Source organism: Orcinus orca, chromosome 11 (assembly GCF_937001465.1).
Source record: "Orcinus orca chromosome 11, mOrcOrc1.1, whole genome shotgun sequence".
Lineage (NCBI taxonomy): Eukaryota > Metazoa > Chordata > Mammalia > Artiodactyla > Delphinidae > Orcinus > Orcinus orca.
The window spans coordinates 42,745,854-42,765,359 of NC_064569.1; the positions used below are offsets into that span (position 1 = coordinate 42,745,854).

A 19,506-nucleotide genomic window follows, 5' to 3' on the forward strand; every position below is an offset into this window, starting at 1 on the left:
GGAAGGTGTTGAGAGGATGTAAATATTCATAGATGATTGTCTGTCTTTTCATAGGAAAATTTTTAAGAAAGGGCTGAACTTTTATAGATAGGGAAGTAAGCACAGAGAGACAAGTAGCTTGGAGATCCCCCCAAATGAGAATTTCAGCAGTATAGATAGGTCAGCTTTTTGTTTGGTTTTTTGTTGTTGTTGTTGTTGTTTTGCTGTTTATATTTTGTGTACTACCCCCTGGGCTGGCAGATGGGTGTCACTAAAGTAACTCCTTTCCTCTCCTTTATTTCTGGCCAGGAATCCCAGCCATCCCCTTTGGCCCTCCTGGCAGCAACTTGCAGCAGAATTGAGTCACCCAATGAAAACAGCAACAACTCCCAGGGCCCAAGCCAGTCAGGGGGCACAGGTGAGCTTGACCTCACAGCCACACAACTTTCCCAGGGTGCCAATGGCTGGCAGATCATCTCTTCCTCCTCTGGGGCTACCCCTACCTCGAAGGAACAGAGTGGCAGCAGTACCAATGGCAACAATGGCAGTGAGTCTTCCAAGAATCGCACGGTCTCTGGTGGGCAGTATGTTGTGGCTGCCACCTCCAACCTACAGAACCAGCAAGTCCTGACAGGACTGCCTGGAGTGATGCCTAATATTCAGTATCAAGTAATCCCACAGTTCCAGACCGTTGATGGGCAACAGCTGCAGTTTGCTGCCACTGGGGCCCAAGTGCAGCAGGATGGTTCAGGTCAGATACAGATCATACCAGGTGCAAACCAACAGATCATCACAAATCGAGGAAGTGGAGGCAACATCATTGCTGCTATGCCAAACCTACTCCAGCAGGCTGTCCCCCTCCAAGGCCTGGCTAATAATGTACTCTCAGGACAGACTCAGTATGTGACCAATGTACCAGTGGCCCTGAATGGGAATATTACCTTGCTACCTGTCAACAGCGTTTCTGCAGCTACCTTGACTCCTAGCTCTCAGGCAGTCACGATCAGCAGCTCTGGGTCCCAGGAGAGTGGCTCACAGCCTGTCACCTCAGGGACTGCCATCAGTTCTGCCAGTTTGGTATCATCACAAGCCAGTTCCAGCTCCTTTTTCACCAATGCCAATAGCTACTCAACAACTACTACCACCAGCAACATGGGAATTATGAACTTTACCACCAGCGGATCAGCAGGGACCAACTCTCAAAGCCAGACACCGCAGAGGGTCAGTGGGCTGCAGGGATCTGATGCTCTGAACATCCAGCAGAACCAGACATCTGGAGGCTCACTGCAAGCAAGTCAACAAAAAGAGGGAGAGCAAAACCAGCAGACGCAGCAACAACAACAAATTCTCATCCAGCCTCAACTAGTTCAAGGGGGACAGGCCCTCCAGGCCCTCCAAGCAGCCCCACTGTCAGGGCAGACCTTTACAACTCAAGCTATCTCCCAGGAAACCCTCCAGAACCTTCAGCTTCAGGCTGTTCCAAACTCTGGCCCTATCATCATCCGGACACCAACAGTGGGGCCCAATGGACAGGTCAGTTGGCAGACTCTTCAGCTGCAGAACCTCCAAGTTCAGAACCCACAGGCCCAGACAATCACCTTGGCCCCAATGCAGGGTGTTTCCTTGGGGCAGACCAGCAGCAGCAGTACCACCCTTACACCTATTGCCTCAGCTGCTTCCATCCCTGCTGGCACAGTCACTGTGAATGCTGCTCAACTCTCCTCCATGCCTGGCCTCCAGACCATTAACCTCAGTGCATTGGGTGCTTCAGGAATCCAGGTGCACCAGCTTCCAAGCCTGCCCTTGGCTATAGCAAATGCCTCAGGTAAGGCTTGAAATCTTTTGTATTTATCTCCAGAGCTACTTAGCATCCCAGCTGAAACTATTGAGTCTAAAGAAGGGAGTAGAATCTTTTGAGGGTAACACTTTCTTGAGGGCAAGTCAGTTAGAGAAATAGCAATGATTCTAAGTCATTTGGAACTGACTTAATGGAACCTTTTTTTCTTTTCCTCAGTTAATCTGATGAGAAAGGAGCCCTTCTGGGCAATGTCCCTGGGGTCTCTGTACTTTCAGTGCCTTTGGTGCTACAGAACAAGGGTCGGCAAACTTTTTCTGTAAAGGGCCAGACAGTAAATATTTTAGGCCTTGTGGGCCACGTGTGGTTTCAGTTACATGTACTTTTTTGTTTGGTTTTTGCAACACTTTAAAAATATAAAACCATTCTTACCAGTGAGGGCTTTATTTGGCCTGAGGGCTCACCCCTGCGGGGATAGGAATTGGTTATAAACTTAACCTATTTGTAGGGCAGTTATTAAATCATCAGATATTTCTTATGAACTGTAAGCAAGGGAAAAGTGATGGATTCCAAAGGACTTTTCAACAAAATAAGTTCCCTGGTTAATCTTTAGTTAACCAGAAGAGCGTACCCTCTGAGCAAGCAAGGTTTAATTTTTTCAACTCCTACTTACCTTGAAAGTACTTATGTGTATTTTTAATAAGCTTCTTAGGTGATTCTTTTTTTGTTTAATTAATTTATTTTTTGTTTCTTAGGCTTCCTAGGTGATTCTCATACTTCCTATATTAGAGAGCCACTTCCTAGTCTGCTTTGAAAGTAGTGTGTGGTTGAGAAGGGAGGGGCGAGAAAGGGAGTGGGGACCAGAATGGAGTTGGGGAGGTGGAGCTGAGAGGAGTTGGGAATAAGGAGAACTTTGAAGGGGAAAGAGTCGTCAGGGAAGAGGTATATATTGGAATGTATGTTGAATCAGTTGATGCTACTATTCAGTCATTTATTTTGAACTATGTTCACTAGTATTGGTTAATTTGAAATTTAAAACATTTATTTTAAAAGGTGAAAGTTAGTTTATTTAGAATTTATCATTTTAAATTCCATGGTGATGGAGCTAATCTTTAATAAAGCACATTAGGATACATACACATTTTTATATTCTGGCATGATATATACAAGTTATGATGGGAAATAGTTTAATACCACCAAACTTCTACTTCTGTTGGAATATGTGTGGGTTTATTAACTGTTTACTTTTATTATAGAGTTCTCATTCCGTTTAGACTGGTTCTTATGTAAGAGAGGATAACAAATAGGCAACCATATTTCCTGCCTCTTGCAGTTTAGGAAAATCTGTGCTGGGGAGGTCTGCTCAAGTTCCCTGCTTTCTCACAGTCTTGTAGTGTGTTTAAAATTAGTACATTTTGAGCCTTAACAGACAGTAATTTTCTTAGTGAATTGGAGATCTTGGAATAGAAAGTTAGAGCTGGAAGGGACCTGAGAAAATCGTCTCATACAACTGCCTTATTTTCTAGATGAGTACTTTGAGATACTGGGAAGCACTTAAGTGATGAGACTACTTGCTGTTAGTTCTAGTCTGGGGCATTCATTACCTGTTAGTTTTAACTTGGGACATGAGAAATCCTTTAGACTGTTTAAAATGTTTCGGAAAAGATATTTTTGTTTCTTTGAAATTTAAGGCTCTAGAGCTGGCAAGTTTTTTATAGGCTAAAAATTATGGGAGTAGAAATGGGAAAAGTTTAATAAAAACTGAACCCAACAGCCTGGAAAATTAGACACTTTCTGGGTAATCTACATTTGTGTGTTTGTTTTCTCTTTGCTCTTAGGTTGTTGTATCCAGCAGTTTTGCTCTTCAAAGGAAAGCAAAACTGAGATTGTTCTAGTTAGTAATAATTTGGATCCTTTCAATTTTTAAACGGTTTATAACTTCAGCTCTAAGGAACAGTTCTGAGACACTTTCATTGCTAAATCATGCTCTGGGGAAGTCTGCCATTTACTATGTCATAAGATAGGGCTACCGACCTAGCTGTTACTGATGGTCTCTGAGCTCTAGAAAATGCATGCCTTTTTGTAAGGTAGCAGCAGTTTGACATTCACTAAGGAGAGAATGAGGCTCTGAAAGGCCATTTTGTGAGAGTTGAGATTGCTTTATTAATAGTGGTTTCTGAAGATACATGTTTCTTTCTGGTTAGTCATACTTGTGCAACATTTTTTTCCCCTTCAATTGATCTGACTTCAGCCTTAATGAAAGATAATAAAGTCATTTCCTGGAAGCTTAGTGCTCCTTAGCTGTTGTGCGGCTGCTACAAAGTGTCTCATATATAGTTATTTCTGATATATGGTTTTTCTGGTATATAGTTATTTTATTAGAAAAACTCAACCTCTTGGCAGTATGATGTAGTGGAAAGAGCTTTGGATATGAAATCATGTTGTAAGCTACAAGATACAGAGAGGTAGGTAGATAGCACTCTGCAAAGTGAGACATTATTATTACATGGTTGTGGAAGACTGCAGGTTAGTATGTTTACTTTTCTTTTCTTTTTTTTTCTTTTTTTTTTTTTTTTTTGGCCACACTGCACAGCTTGTTGGGATCCTAGTTACCCAACCAGGGATCTAAGGAACCCATCCCCCTTCCCCCCCACCGCCCCCCAGCAGTGGAGGCAAGGAGTCCCAACCACTGGACTGCCAGGGAATTCCCACATTTATTAGTTTTTAAAGGTAACGTTTAAAAATCTTCTAAGCTCTCATTTTGACTTTCACTATGTTTGTTTGCTTGAATATACAGGCAAAGGCACAAACTTAGAACCAAATAAGCCCGCCGTCTCTGTATTCCTGTTTTTCACAGCTCTGCCCCTGGTGGGTGGTAGTGAAGAAGAGACCACCCAGTAAACTGAGTTTAGTTTCCAGACAGTGAAATGATCTATAGGCTCTTAGTTTTTGTTGTTTTTTAAGTTAGCAGCTTTTTTTTTTAATCAACACCCTTTCCCCTTTATCAGCACCCTTTTCCCTTTCATTTTCTAGTCATATGCTCAAAGATCTTGGTTTTTTGTTTTTTTTGTTTTTTTTTAAGCTTAAAGCTTCAGATTTTTTCTCAGCCACTGCTAAATCCAGAAAACTCTTCCCCCAGGTTGAGGAGGGGCCTGGTTTTGAAAGACTTAGTTTGGATGACTTTGTGGGAGTTCTGCCTAATAAAGAGTGCAGGGGTGGGCTTTGGCAAGAGAATAGAGCACATTTCCTTGATGGCTATAATACACTCAAGAAGCAAATTTCAGGCACTAAAAATAAAAATTTCACATCTGCTCAGTTTTATCGGGGTCAGGAAAATGTCTCCTCTTAGAAGTTAAGTTGAATGTGATACCAGAGTTGGTTTGCCAAGTGTCGCTAAACTTGGGGTCAGATTGCTGAGACCTAATTTGTTAAGAGAGTTGTATTTTAGACTAGTTCATTTGAACATTAGTGATAAGTAGGTTTAGAGGATTTAAATGTGTTCAAAATTAACATTCTAGTGCAAAACGTCATACAAGAGAATTTTCTATTTTAAAATAATAATACTCTTATCAAATATAAATGTTTCTGCGTCATTTGTTGTATCTAATATTATATTTGATTCTTAGTGTGATTTTTTAAGTGCTTTTTAAACGAGTTCAGTTTAAGTAGAAAAGGTCTCCTTTAAAACGTAGGTGCCTTGATTGATTTGAAAAGACTGAGAAGGCAGTCTTGAGACCTTTTCAATTGCTCCTATTTATTCATTCCAGTGGCTTTCTGTCAATGACGTCATTGTTAAATCCTGTTGCATTGTGTAATGTGGCCATTTTAGTTCTTAATTAAATAACGAGCACAAGGGTGCCTAGTGTTTCAGAAAAATTTAGTATCTGTTCTCATATCTCCCTTTCCCTTTAATTGTTCTACTTTGTAAAGTAGCATATAAATGTTGGCACTAAAAATTTAGTTCTGCTCATTCCTTGCTTCTGATTGTTTTGTTTTCCCTCCTTGAAAATGTTTTAAATGTAAGATGAACATCTGTAGAAAAGCTTTATTACATAACGCTTTGTAAGTTACTGGTTGGGTGTCTGTAAACATTAATAGATAATAATTAGTTGAAAATTTTCAATTTGCTGTTTAATTGAAAAACAGGGCATATTTTTCATATTTCATACAGAAGGGATATCACAATAGTACTATACCTTTCTGTAACATTTAGCATTATTATACAGGCCCTGGTGTTCTGAAGCATTATTTAAAAGGTATATGCCACACTATGACTACATTGTTAATACTATTCTAGGTTTTAAGAATTGGGCCCCTTAAAAGACCCTGAAAAAGTTTCTGAAGAAAGTTTTTTTCTTCAGAGTTGGTTGCAAATCTGGGCTGTAATTTGAATTTATACTTTTCCTTCCAGTGTTTTTTAATTTTAATTATTTATTTATTTAAAAAATATTCGTTTATTTATTTGGCTGCTCCCAGTCTTAGTTGCGGCACGGATCTCTGTTGTGGTGTGCAGGATCTTTAGTTGCAGCATGTATGCGGGATCTAGTTCCCTGACCAGGGATCGAACTTGGGCCTCCTGCACTGGGAGCATGGAGTCTTAACCACTGGACCACCGGGGAAGTCCCTCACTCCAGTGTGTGTGAAACTGCATAGTATAACTTATGGCTTATGTTGGCTTATGGAAACTGCATAGTATAACTATGGCTTATGGAAACTGCATAGTATAACTCGTTTGAGTGGCTTATGGAAACTGCATAGTATAACTCGTTTGATAAGTTGGGCATGCCTGTCTAATTTACTATGAATCCTTCTCACCCTATATCTGTGTGTAAAATAAATAATAATTTAATGATTTCAAAGAAGCGGTTAAAATATAAAATACCCAGGTCAAGACAAAGACTTGCCCATTACAAGATGAGAGAACTCAGTTAAAAATCTACATCTCTGAAAAAAAAAAAAAAAAATCTACATCTCTGAAGGAATTCCCTGGTGGTCCAGTGGTTAGGACTCGGCTCTTTTCACTGCTATGGGCCTGGGTTCAGTCTCTGGTCAGGGAACTGAGATTCTGCAAGCCGCACGGTGAGGCCAAAACAAAAGAAAAACAAAACAAAAAATCTACATCTCTGAAAAAAAAATTTGAAACGTTTTCACAGGAAATCAAATATTTGCTGCAAATAATCTAAGTAAGGTTAAATGCTATTGAGATGGATCATTTCAGATTATTCCATATGTTCTTCATTAACTTGACCCTGTTTGGATTGCTTAGAAGGGGGGTGAGGATCCTCTCCAATTCCCTCCTTTTTTTAAAAAAAAAATTTATTTGGTTGTGCTGGGTCTTAGTTGCAGCAGGCGGGTTCCTTAGCTGCAGTTCGTGGGCTCCTTAGTTACGGCATGCATGTGGAATCTAGTTCCCCGACCAGGGATCGAGCCCGGGCCCCCTGCATTGGGAGCATGGAGTCTTAGCCACTGTGCCACCAAGGAAGTGCCTCCAATACCCTCCTTTTGGAAACCTAAGGTGTAGAAAGATTCAGTGACTTGCCAAAGGTCACTGACAAAATTTACAGAGTGATAGAGGTCTTCTGACTTCAGATCAGTATCCTTTCCATTACAGTACTACTCTCTCTTTTTTTTAAATAAATTTGTTTATTTTTGGCTGCGTTGGGTCTTTGTTGCCGCATGCGGGCTTTCTGTAGTTTCGGTGACCGGGGGCTACTCTTCATTGTGGTGCACGTGCTTCTCATTGCAGTGGCTTCTCTTGTTGCAGAGCATGGGCTCTAGGCGCACGGGCTTCAGTAGTTGTGGCTCGTGGGCTGTAGAGCGCAGGCTTAGTAGTTGTGGTACACAGGCTTAGTTGCTCCGTGGCATGTGGGATCTTCCCAGACCAGGGCTCAAACCCGTGTCCCCTGCAATGGCAGGCGGATTCTTAACCACTGTGCCACCAGGGAAGTCTGAATTTTAGCAAAATTTATTGAGCATTTATTGTGTGTCAGATGTGTTAGGCTCTTGGAATTCATTGAAACAGGTATGTTCCCGGGCCTTCTTGGAGCTCCAGTTGCTGTTGCGTTATAGTTACCTACACTTAGTGCAACGAGAAGCCCGCGCACCGCAATGAAGAGTAGCCCCTGCTCATCGCAACTAGAGAAAAGCCCATGCACAGCAACAAAGACCCAACGCAGCCAAAAATAAAATAAATTTATTTAAAAAAATAAATAAAAATGCTGTCATGTCCTTTAATACTTGTTTTTACTTTTATTTATAATTTTGGCTCAAGTTTGTAAAAGAAGATGCATGGAAAGAGGAAAGAGATTTGTATATATATATTGTGATGTACTTAATGATATTTTTGCTTGGTTGCTGTTAAATCCCTAGCATTTATGTAGTTTTAGGAAAAATTGATTAAAACGAAAGAATATGAAAAGTAATATAGATATTTTTAAATAATTATTTTTAATTGTGGTAAAAACCACATAACATAAAATATACCATCTTAACCATTTTTAAGTGTACATACAGTTCAGTGATATCAAGTATATTCACATTGTTATGCAACAGATCTCCAAAACTTTTTCATCTTACAAAACTGAAACGCTACCTATACCTATTAAAATCCTCTTTCCCCCTCTTCCCAGCCCCTTGCAGCCATACAAAGTAGGTTCTACTTTGTATTTCTATGAATTTGACTACCTTAGATATCTCATGTAAGTGGAATCATAGGGTATTTGTCTTTTTGCAACAAGCTTATTTCATCTAGCATAATGTCTTGTGAGCTCATCCGTATTGTAGCATGTGACAGGATTTCCTTCCTTTTTAATGCTGAATAATATTCCATTGTATGTATATACTACATTTTCTTTATCCGTTCATCTGTGATGGCCATTTGGCTTTCTTCCACCTCTTGGCAATTGTGAATAGTGTGGCTGTGACTTGGGTGTGCAAATATCTCTTTAAGATCCTGCTTTCAGTTCTTTTGGATATATACCCAGAAGTAGGATTGCTGGATCATATGGTAATTCTATTTTTTTTAATTTTTAATTTTTTCATTTATTTATTTATTTCTGGCCGTGCCGTGCGGCTTGCGGGGATCTCAGTTCTGCGACCAGTGATTGAACCTGGGCCCTGGCAGCGAAAGCGCCAAGTCCTAACCAGCGGAACGTCAGGGAACTCCCAAGTAATTCTGTTTTTAATTTTCTGAGGAAATGTATTTTGTAGCTTTGCTTTTAGCTTCTATAAACAAAGATTTTCAAAAACTACATTTCCATACTATGTTTTCAGTTAGAACTACATTTTAAGCTTTTTTGTCTGATTATAAGATTATTTCCAGATAAGATTATTTACAGATTTCCTATAAGATTATTTCCAGATTTTGTAATCTAATGGAGCAAGATCATTAATACACTATAGCTGATATCCAGCTGCTTTTACATTATTTAAATACGGATATTTGTAATGTAAGATGCTTAAAATGGAGCTCAAGGATTGAGATTTGAGACAGGAATTATTACCGTTTAAGATTGCACATGAAAAATTGTCATGATAGGGAATTCCCTGGCGGTCCAGTGGTTAGGACTCCAAGCTTCCACTGCAGGGGGCGTGGGTTTGATTCCTGGTCAGGGAACTAATATCCCACAAGCTATGCGGCACGGCAAAAAAAAAAAAAGGGAAAAGAATTGTCATGATATACAATGTTTTTTTTTAATTTTAATTTTATTATTTTTATTTTATTTTATTTTAATAAATTTATTTTATTTATTTATTTTTGGCTGCATTGGGTCTTTGTTGCTGCGCGTGGGCTTTCTCTAGTTGTGGCGAGCAGGGGCTACTCTTCATTGCAGTGCGCAAGCTTCTCATTGCAGTGGCTTCTCTTGTTGCCGAGCACAGGCTCTCGGTGCGCGGGCTTAGTAGTTGCGGCTCGCGGGCTCTAGAGCACAGGCTCAATAGTTGTGGTGCATGGTTTAGTTGTTCCATGGCATGTGGAATCTTCCCAGACCAGGAATCGAACCCATGTCCCCTGCATTGGCAGGTGGATTCTTAACCACTGTGCCACCAGGGAAGTCCTGATTTTATTATTTTTTTAATACAGCAGGTACAATGTTGTTTTTTTTTTTTTTTTTAAGGGAAATTGGGGCCGGATTGTGAAGGGTCGTTTATTATGCATTTCTTTTTTATATTTATTTTATTTATTTATTATTTTTGGCTGTGTTGGGTCTTCGCTGCTACACGCGAGCTTTCTCTAGTTGCCTGAGCGGGGGCTACTCTTTGCGATGTGCAGGCTTCTCACTGCGGTGGCTTCTCTTGTTGCAGAGCACGGGCTTTAAGCATGTGATCTTCAGTAGTTGTGGTACGCAGGCTCTAGAGCGCAGGCTCGGTAGTTGTAGTGCATTGGCTTAGTTGCTCCGCGGCATGTGGGATCTTCCTGGACCAGGGCTTGAACCTGTGTCCCCTGCATTGGCAGGTGGATTCTCAACCACTGCGCCACCAGGGAAGTCCCCACATTGTATTATTTTTAACTGAAATGTGAAATTCAGATGCATCCAGACTTAAATTACTGATGGTTCTTTGATTTATTCCTGAAAACATTCTGATGAATAATTGACTTAAGTCTTAAAATTTTATTGCAATAACCAGAATGGAGACGTTATAAAGTATTATCATATTACATTATCTAGATGGGTTTTACCATAAAAATTTAAGAAATAGGCATTTAAACTTTAAGAAATAGGCACATGTAATAAGGGTTACATGAAATAGGCACTTTCGTTTCCCGTACTTCTTTCCTAGCGTTGAAAATTTTTACTCCATGGACTGTTTGGTTTTAATCATAGCTTTGCTTGCAAAGGAGTTTGATGCTGTTTAAAAGTGGTACCACCCAAGAAATTGGTCCCTTTCCAAAAAGCTAAGCATCAAACTTAAACAAACCTTTCATTTTTTTAGCTCCATAAAGCGTCAGTATTATAGATAGTATTGTCCAGAATGATTCTCTTAATGAGAATGTTACTGAAGGACTACTAATGTTGCATCATCTGAAGACCCCCTCATAAAAGCAAGGTATCACAGGACCACAGTAGAGCAGATGGTTTGGAGATACCTGGCATTGTGCTCAGCATGCTCTACAATATTGTACCTAGAGGAAACAAAAATATAAAGGCTATGTTTGGAAAACATGAGCTTCTGTTCAGAAGTCAAGTTCTAAGGCTTTTCTAGTTCTGGTTCAAAACCACCATCAGGCCCATGCAGCTGCCTTCTGAAACCTGAAATGGAGGCTGAAAATGAAAGCTACTGCTGCACATGAATGGTTCTGTTTATAAATGAGTCACATTGTGTCATGTCTCCTGTTTTCTTATACCACCTCCACACCACCCCCATTTCTATTCCCAACCTCCCGTGAGATGTTGGTACTACGAACAAACACAGGCACTCGCTAAAGAGTACTGTTTTTTCTTTTTTTTCCTGTTTGCTATGCTGCTGTTAGGAGGGAAAATGAAATGACTCTTTGAAAGTACAATATAAAAATCCACAAAATTGTTGGGAGATTGGGAACAGTTGTTGGGAAAAGTTTTTCTACTTGGTTAGTACTCTTCTGGATGGGAAGTTATAGATGACTGACTGTAAGCGGGATCTTACAGCCAAAATACTGCGGTTTGTTTTTTGTTTTAAATACTGTTTTTGCAGATGAACAAGTCTCACATCCTGTGTAGTATAAGATTGAACAGTTTAGCTGGACGAAATAACTCCAGCTCTGAAACTAGAAGTAATTGAAAATTCTTTGTGAAAGAAAAAGAAAGTTTGCCCTGAATGAGATATTCAGTGTAGACAGGGGAGTGATACACTAGGATCCAAATCATAACTTTGCTTCTTACTGGCTATGTGACTTAGGGGAAGTTCTTCATCCGCTATGAGCTGAGGTTTCTTTATCTGTAAAAGAGAGTTAGTATTAATATTTACCCCCATGGGAATATTAAGCTTAAATGAGGTAGAGAACATGTGAGAGCACATAATAGGTGCTCAACGCATATTAGTGCCCACCTCTCAATAAAAGTTCTGTCTTCCATCCATTTAAAAGTAGGATTTTAATCACTTAGTTGAAGGCAGCTCTTTCAAGTTGTTGTGTCTAGACCTTCACGTTCTTTCTCACCCATTATGTTTCTTGTCCATTGGTGTAGTCATTGAACTACCACAACTGCCAAAGGAAGTAAATTCCAACCAGTATGCTTTGTTCTTTCATAAACCATTCTAGTAAAAACAGTAGTTGACAGTAGAGGTTTTTAAGATTACCCGTGGATTTTCTGTTTCTTCATCTCTCGTTGGCCTGGTTGTGAACTTGATAGACAGTTTGCTAGAAAAACATTCTCCTTGATGAACACTTTGTTGACACTTCATATAATGATAATTAGGTTTCTCAATTTGTTTCAATGAATCATTTTTCTGTCCCTATTTTCTTAAGAGTTGTTTGGTTTTCTGTACATTAAAACAATTTTATTTTTTCCTTTTACCTTTCTAGAACTTGGTTTTACTCAATCACTGTTTTACTTCCTTTTGTAATCTCAGCTAATTCCTGTCTCACCTATCTCACCCCCACCCCCCGAGAAAAAACTCAACACTTCAAAAATGATTGTGAAATAATTTAAGACATCTAGGCAGGTGTAAAGGATAATACAGTGGATATTCTTTTACCCATATCCCAGGTCACAAAATGGTACATTATAAATATTATTAAAGCTCACAAGATTTGTCTGCCCTTCTAAAATTTTTTAAAATTGCTGCTGAACTGTATGTTTTATCAAGTAATGGTTGTGTGTGTAAACTCACTTGTTTTAATCTTCTATCGCAAAAGGAAAGTAAAAAATTGAGAAGCTGGTTAGGTCTGAACCGACTCAATTTAGTGATTTTGGAATTTCTTGACTTCTGTTCATCTAAGAACAAGGATGATTATAGCTGCTCAGTTCTTTCTGGTGATGTAAATTCACAGATGTACAAATACATACAAACAAATATCTAAGACATTTGTTAGCTGCTCTTTGTACAGTTTTAGGTATGTCAGTGTTTTAGATCTTAAATGCCTGAAGGGCAGGAACCACCTCTGTTTTTCTTTATACAGAGCATGTTTGGTACCATAAACATATAGGTGCAGAATACATGATCTAAAGGGAGAATACTGGTTACGCACACTGCTATGTAAATTATAGTTTCATTGTGGGAAATGGGGAAATTCAAAGCATTCACTTTATAAATATCTATAGAGCTAAAATTAGAAAACTTACCTTTGAGGATAGGAAAAAATTTTTTTATTTTTTTGGCCACGCTGCGTGGCTTATGAGGTCTCAGTTCCCGAGGGATTGAACCCAGGCCAAGGCAGTGAAAGCCCAGAATCCTAACCACTAGGCCACCAGGTAACTCCCTAAATATATTTTTAAGTAACCTGTTTAAGTGATATTGGTAAAAACATTAAACAATGCAAATAATACTGAAAGTAAAATAAATATTATTCAAATAATAATGAAAGTAAAGTAAAAATTTATTGAACATTAACTATCCAAAGAAAATCACTGTTGAAATTTTGGTGATCATCCTTCCAGATATCTTTTTGTACCTTTGTGTACAATTTACAAAGAAGTCTGCATATTGTTTTATGAAGTAGAATCATACTGTTCACAATTCTCCATAATCTTATATTTACTGAATAGAATATCATAAACATATTTTCCATAAATAATAATAAATATACATCTACATCATCATTTTAAATGATTGTATGGGAATTCCTTAGTATGTTTGTACTAGGATATGCTTAACCCTATTGATATACTTTTTTTCTAAAATTTCACTGTCATAAGTAATGCTCTGGTGAATATTGTTTATACTTTTTAGATTAAAATTTTGTAAGTGAGCAATTCTACTTCTAGGTATATTTCTAGGAGAAATGAAAACGTACATCCACACAGAAACTTGTACACAGATGTTTGTAGCAGCACTATTCATAATACCCAAAAGGTGGAAACAACCTAAATGTCCAATGGATAAACAGAAGTAGTATATCCATTTGATGAAATATTATTCAGCCATAAAAAGAAATGAAGTAGTGTTACATGCTACAATGTGAGTGAACCTGGAGTTAAGTGAAAGAAACCAGACCAAAAAAGGTCACATATTGTATGATTCCATTTATATGAAATATCTAGAATAGGAAAATCCATAGAGACAGTGTTTGCCAGAAGATGGGGTGAGGGGAGAATGGGCAGTGATTCGTTAATGGACAGAGGGGCTTTTCTAGGGTGATGAAAGTTTTGAAAATAGAGGGAGGTGGTAGTCGCACAACATCGTGAATGCACTAAATGCCACCTAATTGTACACTTTTTTTTTTTTTTTTTTTTTTGCTGTACGCGGGCCTCTCACTGTTGTGGCTTCTCCGATTGCGGAGCACAGGCTCCGGATGCGCAGGCTCAGCGGCCATGGCTCACGGGCCCAGCCGCTCCGCGGCATGTGGGATCTTCCCGGACCGGGGCACGAACCCGTGTCCCCTGCATCAGCAGGCGGACTCTCAACCAGTGCGCCACCAGGAAAGTCCGACACTTTGTTTTAATAATTCTTCCTTTATGAAAGTTTTAATATTTTCCCTTATTACTACTTAAAATTTTTTTTTCCTAATTAGTCTCTTATTCTTTCAGATGAATTGGACATATTTTGTCAGGTTCCCCTAATAAAATCTTTTGGAATTTTTATTTTGATTGACTCATACTATACTTTCATTATTTTCTTATTGATCCTACACATTTCTTGCTAACTTTAAGCTTCGTATTGTATAGTTTTCGTTGCTATTGCAAATAGGATCTTTTCTTCCATTTTATTTCTAACTGGCTCTTATTTGTATATAGGAAACCTATTGACTTATTGTGTGTTAATTTTAAAATGGCTGTATTACAATCTTATTGCTTTCAATAATTGTTAGTGACTTTCTTTAGTGATTTTTAGTTATTTTCCAGGTATACTGTCATGTCATCTACAAATAATTTTACCTACTCCTTTTTAATATTTGTACCTCATTTCATTCTTGTCTTTTTAAATAAGAGTCACAATAGTAGGGATCCTTGTTTTATATTTCACTTTCAGAGGGGTGATTTTAAATTACTGCATAATATTATATCAAGTTGTTTGCCACAGTTTATTTCTCTTTTGTCAAATACTCAGGCAGTTTCAAGATTTCCTGTATTTTAAATATAGAATATAATAGAACATACAGTTTTCTCATTTTATTTATTTATTTATGGCTGCGTTGGGTCTTCATTGCTGCATGTGGGCTTTTCTCTAGTTGCAGCTAGCTAGCGGGGGCTACTCTTCATTGTGGTGCGCAGGTTTCTCGTTGCACTTCTCTTGTTGTGGAGCACGGGCTCTAGGTGCACAGGCTTCAGTAGTTGTGGCATGCGGGCTCAGCTGCTCTGCGGCATGTGGGATCTTCCAGGAGCAGGGCTCAAAGCCGTGTCCCCTGCATTGGTAGGCGGATTCTTAACCACTGCACCACCAGGGAAGTCCAGTTTTCTCATTTTAAATCATTTTCTTAGAATAAGTCCTCAAGAGTATGTTAGCTGATTCATTTATTACATAATCAGTATTAAAAGAACAGAACAGAAAACTCAGAATACGTTAAATAAAATGCATACATCTGAATTATTCATTGCCATATTAAGCAAAAGTTGAAGGATACCAGTTTAGGAAAAGGAATTCACAAATGCATAGATGAACATCTGTATATTTTCATGGAGTAGCATTTCCATCTTTTATTCTTTTGTCATACTGTCATTGACAGTTTAAAGCTGTGATGTGTTTCTGTAACACTAGATATAAATAGAGTATCTGCTTAGTATTTATCTAGTAAACTGGACAAATTAAGACAAGGAGAAGTCTAATTCTCATATTAAAAAGTTACCTTGGGGTTTATGCTTGGGAGGTTTAAAATGTCAGCTGGGGGCTTCCCTGGTGGCGCAGTGGTTGGGAGTCGGCCTGCCAGTGCAGGGCACACGGGTTCGAGCCCTGGTTTGGGAAGATCCCACATGCCGCGGAGCAACTAAGCCCGTGAGCCACAACTACTGAGCCTGCGTGCCGCAACTACTGAAGCCCGTGCACCTAGAGCCCGTGCTCCGCAAGAAGATAAGCCACCACAGTGAGAAGCCGATGCACTGCAACGAGGAGTAGCCCCCACTCGCCACAACTACTAGAGAAAGCCCATGTGCAGCAACGAAGACCCAACGCAGCCAAAAATAAATATAAGTTAAATAAGTAAATTTAAATAAATAAATAAAAGGTGGCTTCTTGAAAAACAAAAAAATGTCAGCTGTACTGTATCAGATTATATAATTGCACTGTAGGTATAAACTTAGAGAGCCCTATCATTAAAAGGTACCCAATATGTAAGTGCCTATTTACATTGTCACTTCAGGGATCTCAGGATGGTATGGATCTGAAGAGTTAACTTCTTTTTTTTTTTTTTGGCCCCGCCGAGTGGCATGTGGGATCTTAGTTCCCCAACCAGGGATCGAACCTGCACCCCCTGCATTGGAAGCTCAGAGTCTTAACCACTGGACCTCCAGGGAAGTCCCCTGAAGAGTTACTTCTTAGTATTAATTCAGATTTTTATGCTTAATGTTACTGTATTATGATTATAAATATATAAAGTTTATTTGTGCAAATAAATAGTAATTGAGGGGAAGATGAAAAGGATAATAATAGTTAATTTGTTGTGATGGTAGAATTTGGGATATTTTCACCCCCTTTTTGGTTTTCATTACTGTTAATAGTACTATAAATATTTTTTAGACTGTTATTTACAGAACATGATAGATGGCTACTATTATTCATTTTTCTTCAGGCCCTACTAGAGAAATTAATTTGGTTTTCTTAGCGAAAGCCTCTAGTATACTTGAGTGTGAGGTACTTATCTTTACTATGTACATCTCTACTTTGCTTCAGCATTCTTTCATGCTTTATCATCAAACAGCATCTCCTTGCTACATTTTATCTAGGAAAATTTCTGAAAACGTGAAATTTTATCCACAGCTTCTTTCTCCTTTCAGAAGTATACAGTGTATTCAAAACAGTTATTTCTGCATTACTAATCAACCCCAGGCTATTTTTAATGGGAATTATGTATAATTTGAAGAGTTCGATATGATTATCCTTTTTCAGTGGTAAATCCAGTGGTTAGAAACAAAATATTAGATTACTGTGCATTTTATTCTTTGTTTTATAGTATTTATTGCTGCTGTTTTAAACACTAATGATACAATTTGGTGTTACAACTCCCCTAGATAAATTCAAAAGAACATACTGTGGGTAGTAATGGTACATGTGTAGATGGGAGGAAAAAAACATTAAAAGTCACATTTAGCCTTTTTATTTTCTTAATATACGGTGACTTACTGAGTACCTCCTAAGTGCCAGGAACAGTGCTAGGTATGCTGTATTTTAATTTTTATTAGTTATCCCAGTATCCTTTTTGCCATTGAGGAAAGTAAGGCTCAGAGAGGTTCCTTGGCTAATAAGTGGTGAAACCAGGATTCATATCTAAGTTTGTCCAACTGCACCATTATAGTGCATTACAGTGTATGTAATGGCCCTTATTAATTTTAATCATCAGAGGCTCTCAGTAATTTAAAATGTCAGTTGAATATGAACAGTTCGAAAGTCAGTCAAGGGAATTCCCTGGTGGTCCGGTGGTTAGGATTGTGTTCATCTCTCCTTTAATCAGGGAAGTGATAAAGGCATGAAATAAGTCCAAAATTAATTTTTCTCATTCTCCTATTTATTGTATCACTTTCGTGTTCTTACTAAACCAAATGACTGTATTCTCTCTTTTTTTTAAAAAGGGTGTCTTTTAAAATTTTTTATTATTTTTTAAATTCTTATTAAAATTTTTTTTTGGCTGGGCCGTGTGACTTGCAGTAGCACGGCCTAGCCAAAAAAAAATTTTAATAAGAATTTAAAACTTAGTTCCCTGACTGGGGATTGAACCTGGGCTCTCAGCAGTAAGAGCACAGAGTCCTAACCACTGTACCAGCAGAGAATTCCCAACTATATTCTCTTAAGCTTTATGCTCCTTCTCACAGCTTTCCTCTGGTATATATTATATATTTAAATGAATTTTAAATCATAACAGTCTGAATAATAATAGGTAATTATAGCTAGTTTGCGAGGGATGTTAAAGTGAGTCCCTTTCCCAGGAAATTATCACTATGGTGAGAGCTGGCAGAAAGATAAGGCAATTTTAGTTCATTTCTCTGTCTTGAAAAACAATTTTCACTATGGAATGATGTTGACAGAGATAGGAAGTAAGTGAAAGTCTTGGAATTTATGAGAATTTTGGTATGTTACTAATGATCAAATTTTCAAATCCTTAGTTTTCTTGGACATGAAAAATAAGGAAATGTGTACCTTTGGATTGACGATGGATAATGTAAAACCAGAGAGTGTTTAGTTAAGGAAGCATTACCAAAACTGGGGGAAAAAAATGTAGTTTTGATGGAGACACATCTGAATTACAATTCTTCAAATGGTCCCATTTAAAATTTGTGCGTACACTGCACGCCTTTCCCCTCTTTTTTTCTTCCTCCTCAACACTTCCCTGGGAGGGTGGGCTTTTAAAACACCTATCACTTAGTTACAGCGACACCTACTGGTGAGAGCCTTTGCAATCATTGTGCTGATTGCCCTGTACTTTGGGAAGACTGCAGTTTCTGCAATGTGAAGAACCAATTTTTAAAAAACGCTGTAATGGAGATTGACATATGTACACTTTTGATACTATGTATAAAATAGATAACTAATGAGAACTTGCTGTATAGCACAAGGCACTCTACTCAGTGCTCTGCAGTGACCTAAATGGGAAGGAAATCCAAAAAAGAGGGGATATATGTATACGTATAGCTGATTCACTTTGCTGTACAGTAGAAACTAACACAATACTGTAAAGCAACTATACTCCAATTAAAAAAAAAGTTCTACATTGATAATTTCAGGTCCAGTTAAAAAATAAAAAATAAAATAAATTAAAAAAAAAATAGGGACTTCCCTGGTGGTCCAAGTGGCTAAGACTCCATGCTCCCAAAGCAGGGGCCCTGGGTTCAGTTCCTGGTCAGGGAACTAGGTCCCACATGCTGAAACTAAGAGTTCACATGCCGCAACTAAAAGATCCCGAATGTGGCAATGAAGATCCTGAGTGCCGCAACTAAAGACCCAGTGCAGCCAAATATATTGAAACAAACAAACAAACCAAAAAAAACACTGTAAAACACTGTTAATATACCAAAAAGTGGGGAGATGCATAGGCTGATTTTTGTTTTCACTGTGTCGGTGTTTTTAATGATAAAAGTTGTATAATTACACTATAGAAAATATGAGAAGGAGAAAGGGGAAAAACAGAACTAATAGCACTTCCCATTACAGTCACCAATTTGGTGTTTGCTCTATTCTATATAAATTTTAATGTATGTATTGGGTTGGCCACAAAGTTCGTTCGGATTTTTCTGTAACATCCTATGGAAAAACCCTAACGAACTTTGCAGCCAACCTAGTGTTTCTTTAGCATAGCTTTTTTTCTTAGTATGCATGTAATGTGTTTCTTCGTTTGTTTGGTAATATAGCATAAGCATATTGTCTAAATTGTTATACTTTAATTAATCATAAATTTTACTGACTGCCTAGTAGTCCATCAGGTTACCTGAACAGTTTATTTACATTTTAATTCA

At 38.3% G+C, this 19,506-nt stretch overlaps 1 protein-coding gene across 2 annotated transcripts in view; it reads left to right on the forward strand.

Annotated features, from left to right (window-relative positions):
- The window catches only part of SP1 (Sp1 transcription factor), a 49,531-nt gene that overhangs the window by 6,323 nt on the left and 23,702 nt on the right, over window positions 1-19,506 (forward strand). For both annotated transcript variants that reach the window (XM_033436177.2, XM_012534683.3), the window contains exon 3: window positions 289-1,804. In XM_033436177.2, the coding sequence (XP_033292068.2) occupies window positions 289-1,804 (1,516 nt within the window). The remainder of the gene's footprint in view (window positions 1-288; window positions 1,805-19,506) is intronic.